This window comes from Mesitornis unicolor, unplaced genomic scaffold, assembly GCF_000695765.1.
Source record: "Mesitornis unicolor isolate BGI_N332 unplaced genomic scaffold, ASM69576v1 scaffold10622, whole genome shotgun sequence".
NCBI classification, from domain to species: Eukaryota; Metazoa; Chordata; class Aves; order Mesitornithiformes; family Mesitornithidae; genus Mesitornis; species Mesitornis unicolor.
Window position 1 is genome coordinate 176 of NW_010171216.1, and position 11,197 is coordinate 11,372.

At 36.4% G+C, this 11,197-nt stretch overlaps 1 protein-coding gene across 1 annotated transcript in view; it reads left to right on the top strand.

The window, feature by feature from the left end:
- Positions 1-1,491: 1,491 nt before the first annotated feature.
- The window catches only part of LOC104537160 (diacylglycerol kinase beta-like), a gene marked incomplete at both ends in the record, with an annotated part of 57,524 nt that continues 47,818 nt past the window's right edge, over positions 1,492-11,197 (top strand). Inside the window, 4 exons of the mRNA XM_010179964.1 lie at positions 1,492-1,603; positions 2,331-2,380; positions 3,753-3,827; positions 4,356-4,475. Coding sequence (XP_010178266.1) covers positions 1,492-1,603; positions 2,331-2,380; positions 3,753-3,827; positions 4,356-4,475 — 357 coding nt within the window. The remainder of the gene's footprint in view (positions 1,604-2,330; positions 2,381-3,752; positions 3,828-4,355; positions 4,476-11,197) is intronic.

The following is an 11,197-nucleotide window of genomic DNA, read 5'->3' on the forward strand; positions in this document are numbered from 1 at the left end:
CCTGAGGAACACCGCTTGTGACTGGTCGTCAACTGGATTTAGCTCCATTCACCACAACTCTCTGTGCTCGGCCATCCAGCCAGTTTTTAACCCAGCAAAGCTTATTCTCATCCAAGCCATGCCCAGCCAGCTTTTCCAGGAGGATACTGTGGGAGACAGTGTCAAAGGCCTTACTAAAGTCCAGGTAGACAACGTCCACAGCCTTCCCATTGTCCACTTCTAGAGTGCATAAATCAGCAAGAACATGAATATTTAGCAGGGTATGAATAAAAAAGGGATTGCATGCCACACCAGTAGCATAGTTTTTCAGAGTCTAGCCAAGAGTGCAGGTTGAGCCTTTTCAGGACCCAATACATACATAATTGGAGAGACTTTATTTGTTACAAAGGTGAAACAATTTTAATTATGCTAATGTAGGTTTTTAAGTGACTAATTAGAACTACTGATTCATGTTACAGGAGAAAAGGTTGTAAGCACTACTTCTCTGGAGTGGGTAAAGATCAGGGAGATGCTAAAACTTGCCTACAGAATAACTGTAGAACATTCTTTGAACTGTGCATTACAGTCACAGTGGAGGAGGAAGGAGAACCAAATTATTTGAACTTTATCACTGAGTGATTCAGTGATTCACACCTATGGAAACTGTGAATGCTTAATGGTACCTTTGCCAGATAATATTAGCTGTAGTTCTCTGAGCAGCTTTGGTAAAAGGCATATTAGCAGGGACAGTACCAATCTCTGGTGGCTTTTAGAATTAACTGTTGTTTTACAATGAAACACTTCTGCTATGTAATTCACAGGCAAAGAAAGGTATTTTTGTAAGTTTTCTTAGCCTTTAACTAAAGAATAATGGTCCTTTGTTGCTTGAAACAATGTACCACAGTAAATATCTTCAATCTTGTATTACAGCTCTTAAGAGCAGTGGAATACAGTGACAAAAATTGCAGAAGCGGTAGAGAGATGTAGTATCTACCTTTTTTCCCTGAAGTTAGGTCATCAATTTAGAAATAAGATGGGGGGATATAAGGGAAGCAAACCATACCATATAACAGTTAAATATGTTCTGCTGAAGTTAAAACCAATCAAATTCTTTCTGAACTTTAGTTTTCAATTGCTAGGAATTTCCTCTTGTATTATTTTCTACAAACTGAAATAAGGTTTGCTTGCAGCATTTATTGGACTGTAACAGCATTTGCTGTGGATCCAGTGTGATCGAACTGTTCACTGTTGAATAGGTCATATGTTATGTTTCCAAAGACATCTTATAGGGCAGTCTGTAAGCGGATTGCTTGGTTTTTGCTACCAGTCAAGCATTACACTGTTTGGAATCACCTGTACATACATAGACTTTCTTCTTATTTCTTAGAAAATAGATCCAGGGGCCTGCACTTTTGAGGGAGATAGTGTTTAGATTTCAGAGCTCTGACAAACTGTCTGAGAAAATAGGGACAAAGAGCAAGGTATTAATTGGTGTCTGGTTTTCATCTTTAGCCTTCTAATGGTATTCCTACCAAAGGTTCAGTCAAATTCTGCTCTGCAACGGATGTAGTATATGGTCAGCTGAGTAATGGTGGAGATACGCACTCTTGTGGCTGGAATCAAGGTGTGATACAACTCTGAAAGTATATATTCTTTCTGGTTATTGTCAAAATTCAGCTATTTTTGTCTGGATAACTCCCCACATGTTGGAATACATTTTCAAATTGATGAAGGAAGTCTGGTTCTGGGAGGATTCAGTCTGTGAGAAATGTTTATTGTTGGATTTGGCTGATTAGATACTTCAAATAATCATCCTCTGTTTCATTTAGTTGGTCAGAAAGCATTTCTGAAGCAATTTCATTCTTGAATATTGATAGCTGCAACCAAACGAGTAGGATAGCATTGTAACTTGAGCAGGCTTATCAACATTTACTTGGCCAGTTGCGTGTTATCCTGTGTTTGGTGAGATGGTGGAGAAGGGCCTTTGGGTTGTGCTCACCATAAATTCAGATCATCTGTAGCAGGAACCGGAATTAAGTTCATAGACCAAATTAACTGTTGGAGTGGAAAAGGTGCAACTGAGCTGTCTTGCTAATATGTTTCATTGGAGGCACTGTGGCAAGGCCCGTCACTAAGTGATCCTCTTGTGTAATACGAAGAGCTTGGTGGGTCTGCAGGTAGTGTGATTGTTAAAATAAAATGTTAATGCTTGTCCGTTCTTTGAAACTCAGATTTGGTGGTTTTGTGCATTGGTGTGTTTGTGGTTTGTTTTTGTTTTGTTTTGCTTTGAATGAAGTAATATTGTTACTTTGTTTTCTAACTGAGTTGCCTTCTCTTGTTTCCTTTTTTAGTTATGTTTCGCTTATATGATACAGATGGGAATGGATACCTGGATAGTTCGGTAATGTTATTTACATATTTGAATGCATTGCAAGAGTATGTCATAATGGCGTACCTATATGAAACTACATTAATTGAAATCAATTTTATATTTCCCCTGAATTAATAGAAGCAGTATAAACTATAGAAGATAAAAAGTCACCCATGTTGAAAGTAACTCTTGAATTTTCTTTTCCATTAAGCTGCTGCTTCTACAACTGTATAAATTTTCAAATGCAGATACTGCTATCATAGAGTTCCATTCCGTAGTCTTCTCATTTTTAATCATATTACTGTAGGAGACACATTAATATGATTCCTAAAATTCTAGTGTACTACTGAGAGACGTATATGAAAGCACCATTGGTAAACAATTTATTAAAAGGGGAAAGTGTGAGAATCACACAGTAGATAACATGGGAGTTCTGACATTTGTCCATATGTATTTTTAAGAAAGGGGGAACAATATTAAAGACCAAGTTTTGAGGATTACTCCAAACAAATGTTTGAAGGAAAATCAGAGCTATAGCACTCATTTTAAAAATGTAACTATTTTTGTTTTCTTATAAATGTTAGCTAACATAAGGAAGTATTTTATTGGCAGGGTTTTTTTTCTTTCCATTTTTCTTTTATCTCCCTGAAGTATGGAGGGGATTGGTAAAGAACAGGAGGTGATTCCCATAACTGATAGGGCAAAAGGGAATCTAAGTTGCATACGGATATAAAGTAAATACTTTATCATAGTTTTAGGTAGTGAAAAATATTGATTAGATAGCCAGTGCATAATAAATACACATGAGAGTTCAGAGTAGTTCTAGATAAACATTTGAGCATGTTTACAAACCAAATTGTATATATGAATCTGCAAAAGTGCTAGTGATGCGCGTGATCAAGGGAAATTGCAACACTATAGTGATAAAATATATCTGTATTAGTTCATAATGTCCATTTTATGCCTTATTTCAATTAGAAAGTTGTGAATTATATAATTACTGTGAAAAAATTGCTGTCAAATAACTCATTACAGTTAGTGTGCTGGAATTTAAAGAATCTATCTTACATCATTATGTCACTGGGTGGACTTCAGATCATGAAATCAATGGTCAATTGAAAAACTAGGAAGGGAGAATCTGCTACTACTTTCAACCCAAAGGTATTCCTTTGGCTGTGGGCTTCATTTTAACTCCCTGTATGCTTTGCAGTTCATGTCTGATGTTTTGCTAGTGAAGCGAATTTACCTAAGAGGGTACAACTTCCTATGTAAAGGACATTTCATTAGGAACATTGATAAAACAGTGTCACTGAATGCAATATGTTTGAATTATAAGTTGCTTGCAGTAGAATTTGTCTTTATAATATTGCATTAAATGTTACTCTTCTTCTGTCATCTGTAGGAGCTGGAAAATATCATTGCTCAAATGATGCATGTTGCAGAATACCTTGAATGGGATGTTACTGAACTAAATCCAGTAAGCATCCATTTTATCACAAGTTTTTAATGTTGATAGAGATGACATTTAATAATTTGGTGTTGCTTCATGTCAACATGTGATTCTATGCAATAACAAGATATAATACTAGTCTGTGCTCCGCTATGACACTGCACTGTTATGTGTCTTTTTTTGATCAAATCTGCTCTGTGAAATGTTCTTGCTACAGTTTAAAGCTTTTTTTTCAATGCATGTAGTAATTAACATTTACAACACAACTGATTTGTCTCTGAAAATTTCTTAAAAGTAACTACGTCTTATTTGTATTGCACATAGTGAATAGACAAGGGGACACAACTTAGTTTGGGAACTTTAGGTGATAATAAAATATAAATAGGTATAGAATGTTTTTTTTTTTTTTCTGAATTGGCAGTACTCATTTTAGTACAGATGCCATACAAATAATATTTTCATTTTTGCATGCGGATGAGGTAACTGGAGATCTGCACATGTCTTCTTGTTATATTAGAATGTGGAATTTATGAGAATTTTCATTCAACTGTGTAGATTCTTCATGAAATGATGGAAGAAATTGACTATGATCATGATGGCACTGTTTCTCTAGAAGAGTGGATCCAGGGAGGAATGACAACAATCCCACTCTTGGTCCTCCTTGGGTTAGAGAATGTAAGTATTAACATAAGAGTGTCAAGTTTCTGCTTGCGTGTCAGCTGTGGCCCTCATGTTAGTTTCTCTGTGGCCTGCATGAAGAATGACTTTTCTTTACTATGGCTGAATGACATGTGAAGAACAGAAGTGTGTCCTCAAAGTCAGAGGTACAGTAGCATGTTTGAAGCAACAACAAATGAGCCAGCTCTGCAACTGAAAGCTGTAAAATTTGTCCTATTAACAGCATATTGTTAATTCCTACCTGCAGCAGTGCCTGTGAAGAATGTTTTACTGCCCATGTGTATGTTACAGCTGGGTTGGAGCACTGTCCAGGCTTCTCTGCATGGTGCTGTGTTGTGTGGCCTAATCATACTGAGTCACAGGACAATCTGGAAGGAACTTCTGAAGATCACCTGGTCCGGCCTCATATTAAAGGCAGGGCTGCAGATTGAGTGACACAGGGCCCTGTCAAACACAGTCCTGAGTTATTCCAGGGAGGTGAATTCTACCAGCTTTGCAGTCAGAGTGTAGATTGTTCTCAAGTGAAAGGGCTTTTTTCTTATGCACAGGTGGAATTTCTTCTGCAGGAATTATTACTGGTTGTCTCTTGTCCTGTCATGATACATCCCTGTGAAGATAGTTCTGTCTCTGCAACTACCTTAATAAAGTCTACCAAGTAACAATATCAAAGAGAACACTTACAGCAAAGGATAAAGTGTTATGAAAGAAGAGCATGTGCTCTGTATATTTACAACTTCACATTAAAGACATGACAGATGTAATATGTTCTATTTTATACCAGTTCAACACAGCTGTTTTAACACTGCCATGTTGCCAGTGCCACCTGCTGTCCTGTATTTGAACTAATTGTGAGCACATGTATTTTAGCATATGTTTCAAATGCTTTTCTGTTACTTGATAGAAACTTTTTTAATTTTTTTGAAGCCTTTTTCAGATATTGAGGTGAAATAATAAATAATATTTACTTTCCCCACATACTGTTACAGCCCGAACTAAACCTTGACTGCTGTAGTTGCTCTACAGTGTTTTATTTTCACAAAAATGATCAGACCGAGACTTTCCATAGGGAAATATGCAACAAAACTGTGTGCTTAGCAGAAGTTCTGAAATTCTTGCGAAATCTTACTGATCAAATTACCAGCTAAATATCTGAATTGAGGGTAACTTTAAGTATGTTTGAATCCACTGTAAGTACTAGTTCCCTAAACTTTTATGTGTGACTGAGTAACAAAAATGTTAAATACCTCCCTATCATCAAACAAAAAATCTTTGTCAGGCTGTATTCCATTATTTCCCCAGAATTACTCTAAACAAGGGGCAACAGGTGCTTTCAAGAAATCAGTATATCAGATAACTGGTAGTCACTTTCAGTACAGATTTTTCTTTTGAGACGGGTAGTTTAGTTGTTCTGGGAATATTTTTCAGTTTTTACACTTCATTCTCTCTAAATTTATAGCTTCTTAAATTCCATGATAAATTAATGCAGATCCTTCTGTAGAGATTTATTTTCATATTAAAACAGAAGGTATGTAATTAGAAAGAAACTATGTAAATGTAAGTTATAAGACATTTTATATTTTTGAGTGTTTTTACAAGTTAATTCATCTTGCGGTTTGTAGTTGTGCTATGGAAATATTAAAATACATCAACAGTGATCAAAATTCCATAGCCTGCATCAGAATAGGTCAGTGTTTCTGTCATCAAAAGTGTTCTCAGTACTTTGTGTTGAAGAGACATAAATATACAATTGTGAAAACAATATTATAATGGTATGCAAAGTATCTTCTTGATCAATAAGTATAGATCTATTAGTTTGAAGTTGGAGTAAAATGGATGGAGTGGCTCTTAATGCTTTCTTAATATTTTACTTTATTGTGACTGAAGTTCATTACCTACAGAACTATACAAGCTGAATTGCTAGTCGTTTGCTAATGATTTACTAGGAAATTATGGCATACTCTAAAAGGGCTCCCATTTTTCTTTTCATGTTTAAAAGTGCTCTTGAGTTCTTTACCTATTCACATAAGAAGTTCCCCTCCCTGGAAGTGTTCAAGGCCAGGTTGGATGGGACTTTCAGCAACCTGGTCTAGTGGGAGGTGTCCCTGCCCATGGCAGTGGTGTTGGATTAGATGATCTTTAAGGTCCCTTCCAACCTAAACCATTCTATTATGTGTAGAGATGTTTAAATTTTGCACACACTGTTTGGAAATCTGTTTTGTGATTAAAGGCCTTGGAGATGTATAATCCATTTGTACTTGGATGGCTACACTTTTTCCGCTTAGCAGTGTCTGGGTGTGTACTGTGTCACACCTACTGAAACCTTTATGACCCACAGTTCTTACTCTGAGGTATTTGATTTTACCAGTTTCATAGGAGTTATTCCAAGAAATTGTCTCATGAAAAGTGAGAATTTAATGAGGAAGAATGAAAAATTAATATAACTGTAGCAGAAATTGTTATTTATGTGGTGCAATTTTTCATAATAAATGTTTGAGGTAGAGACTCTTGCTGTGTCACACTTTAGTCTGCAATTTTCACAGTTGTCAGCAACTTTTCAAATTTATTTTTACTTCTTAAGGCAATACTATGCTTGTCTCCCATCTAAACACAGATTGGACAGTGATGTTCTTTCATTACTCCTTCTGGTTGATAATTGCACTTCTGAGTAGTGGTCTATTGCACGTTAGTGACCACTAGGCTATTTATTCTATTCCTCCACAGTAGAAACCTTCAAAGTTTGACCTTTTAATTTCATCCTGTGTTAATTAAGGTAGATCAAAATTGTCAGTGTAGTTTGAGAGTCACCCCATTGACTCTCCTAGCATTGCTTAAAATGTCCTTTGTAATCTGGGCAGAAAAGGCTGCTTAATAATAGTTTGCTCTAAGGGTTTTTGTCAGCCATGAACATTGTACTCTGCTCTTCACTAGAAATTCTTCACTTGCACAATATTATTCCACGCTGTTGTAATAAAAGCACTTGATTTCTCTTTTAAAGTAATTCCATACTAGATATTTTGATCTTACTGCTCTTACAATGGATCATTACTACCACCTCTGCCAGTGACTGTACAAAAAAGTAGGTGTAAACTGCAAGTTCATAAGTGGTAGTGTTAAAAAACAAACAACAAACAAATGAATTTTAGGAGTGGAAAGTCTTTTATTTCCTCTTCACTGGCCACTAGATGTCACAGTTGCACTGTATCTGATACTGTACAGTTGCTGAAAAGCTGCCCGAAGGTGAGAGAGAAATTGAACAACAGTAAATGCTTCGTACAGTCATCATTAGTATGAAACCGGGCCACTATACCTTTCTTTTAAGTCACCAATTGCAATTTTCAGCCAATTTCACCTTTGAAGTCAAGGTAAATCTCAATGAGACAAATACATTTGTGTTGACATGTGACTATGCTTCAATTAAATCGGAAGGAAATACTCTTACAATTTTATTTTGGATCCTCAGGCAGAAAATATGCCATTACACTCAAAGACTTTAAAAGGTAACTCTCTTTTAACTTTTTTACGTTAAACACAGGATGGAATACTTGAATGTGAATCCATACTTGGGGAAATACTGCTTCTTACACTGTATATTACATTATTGTTGGCTTACTTTTTCACCTCTGAGTATGTGAAAGTAGAATCAAACTGGGGATTTGCAAATATTTGCAAGTCTGGTGTGGGATTTGTTGAACCACGAGAAGTCTGTCTCAGGGTGAAATGACTGTTTAATACCTAGTCAGTTTGGTAGAGTTGCATTTCTTTCATTCAATGAGGAATGAGGGTGATTTTTGCCTTTTATTTTCCCCAGTGATATAAGGCCCTGTCTGAAGTCTGGTAGGTGAGTTTTCTAAAAGGCTGAAGTGCCAATACTCTTTCCATATCTACAGAGGGCAAAAGTAAGGCCCTGCCAGAAGAAGCTGTATCTTACCCTCTTTGTGCCAGCTCCTTACCAGCTGGGAAACAGATTCACCCGGGGGATAACAGGAGCAATTTTACCAGTATTATTTCACGGCATTGCCAGCAGAGGGGGCAATATTAATGCTTTGTGAGACTTCATAGCAGGAGCTGCCAAAAAAGTGAGCATCTCTTTTCTTGACAGTGCTGTCTACTTTTATGCTGTGCTAGCTGCCACTTATTTGCAGGAAGTTTGCAAATGCCTCTCCTTACTACAGTACTGCCTTTCTTTTTCCCTAGGAGTTGGTAAAAGCCCAGGAGAAGTCAGGAGTAACTCTAACCTGATCTGTGTATAAGATGTAAAATAAATGATATTTCATGCAGGTTTACAAATTTACCATTATTTAAAGTGTAATTTCTGCACCATTTCAGTCTCTACAGATGACAGCTGACTACTGATTTAGGGACAGGTAAACTTGGTAGTATGGCTAATTAAGAAGCCTGTTAAAGGAAATTAATTTCCCCTCCTGTGCTTCCTGTTCTGTGCTGTCATTTTCTCATATGTGTATTGATGCTTAAGCGTTTCTGGATGATCAGGATAGTACACTGGTGAGTGCATGGATGAAGGCTGGGGAAGTGATTTTTTTTTTTTTTTTTTTTGTTACCTTTCTCCAGCACACACACACAGACACAAAATATCTCAGAAGTTAGAAGTAAGGAGTCCTCCCAAATAGTATGTCTCTTGAATGATGTTACTTCCTCTCCACTTGAGCCAGGAGAGACTTAGAATCCCCTCTCCCCTAACCAAATTGAACAGAACAAATCTGATGTGAGTTCTTTGCAGTAGCAGCAAAGGAATATAGACCTTAACCATGTTTGCGTTAAACGGAAGTGCTGTATGGTTTAACGGACACTCTTCTCACCTTCCCACTGATGAAAAAGTACCCAAAGATCAGCCATAAAAATGTCTTCAAGTCATGTAAATATTTTGAAAATAAATAAGAACAAAATAACTGTAGACCACAGAAGAATAACTTAGCAGACTCTCTAACATCCTTCTCCCTTGGTTGCTTGTTATCAACTCTTCTTATAGAAAAGACTGAGAATGCTGATATTTCAGATACTCTGAAATATTGTAAGAGGCGATCCTCGCTAGGATAAAGATTTATCAGTGATTTCATTACCTTTTTTAAATCTTAGAATCTGGAGTTTTGTGCTTAAAACCTTAAGATCGCTTTGGCTACCTTTATTTACAGGTATCTAAAAAACCGAGATAAGTTAGTATTAATTCGCATTAGGGGTGCGTAGCTATTCTGTCACTGCACAACATTTTCTACTAATGCTAAGGCTGGATCTGTCGTGGTTGACTTACTTTTTAAGGTCAGGTCCTTTTGGCAGTCAAAGCCATGCTAGAAGGATCAGGGCCAGAAGTTAAGAGAACTGTTGTTAAAAAAATATATGTTACTATTGTCATTATGTGCTGAAGTCTGTGTACAGCATATGGAGGCTTCATTTTCAGTAATGTATAATGAAGTGAGGAAGAGATTTTTACTGTACCTGCCCTGCTTTGAGAACTTCTTAATGACTATTTGTTTTTAAGCTCTTTCTCAGGATATGGAAGCAAAATGAGTGAATGTCAGTACATGCACTGATGTGTCAGAATTGTGGATTTTATTCATACTTAAAGACTTGGATTGAGCAGGCTTTGTTTCACATAATGTCTTTTTTTTTTTTTGTCTTGGCAGTGTTTTAAAAAGTTATGTGCATGCATAATTGTATGCAGCACTTTATTGCTTATTGTTGGCAGTGCACAAGAGCAAAAATTTAATTTGCTATTTTCCAAAAGTGCATTGTGTTTATGTAATGGATTTGCATCAGTTGCAGTCTGTAACACAGTTAAGTGTTTTAATTGGCAGAACACCCACATCAAGACTTGTTTGTTTTTCTGATAAGGAAAATGCCAGCTAAGTTAGTCCATATGTTCTGTTCAAATAAGAAGCAACATATTCACATGTAATGCCCATTCTTTAAAAATAAAATTAAAAATTAAAAAGTAACACAAAACTAATCTGGAAGAGAGGCAAGTTTATGCATAATTATGCATTTTTTGTTAATTTGCAGAAATAGCAAATATTTTCTAAGGAAAGCTGGTAAGTTTGCATTTTAAGTGCTTGTGGTTTATGTCTGTATCTGTTGATGACCTGAATAATGTTAAAATGAACGTGTATATGGTTTACTGTTGTTTTTCTCAGAAGGATTTACATGGCCTTTATTGTCTAGTGAATAATTTTCTACTTTCAGAAGACTTGAAAGTCGCATACTACATAGTAGTTTAACAATACTTTGAAAATGCGTGGAATGAAATAATAAGATGGAAAGAAAAATAGAAGTTACAGAGCACCATTTAATGACATACATCCTCTTCAGCTGCCAGTCATGAAGGAACCTGACAGGCTTCTAGCACTCCACAGCTGCAGAATCTATTTCTGCTTCTTCAGGGGAAATTGGAAAACTTCCACACTCTTTGCCAGCCTGAGAATCCCACATTAGGCATCTGCTCTGCTCTTTTTGCAGAAAGGGGACTCTGACATTGCCCAGCTGTCAGAGATGGCATTTGAACTCCTGCTGATAATATCAAGGAAACTCCACTTAGTCTGTGATCCTAATATCTCAATAGAGAAAAAATATTCCAGCATATTTCAGTTCCTTTTGTTTCTAGGTAATTTGTAGGAATTATTCAAAGTTGTATTCTGGCTATGACCTGGCTGTGAACGAATCTTATTTCTTGGAGTGCTAGTTTTCCTTCAGGATTTTTTTTTTTTCCC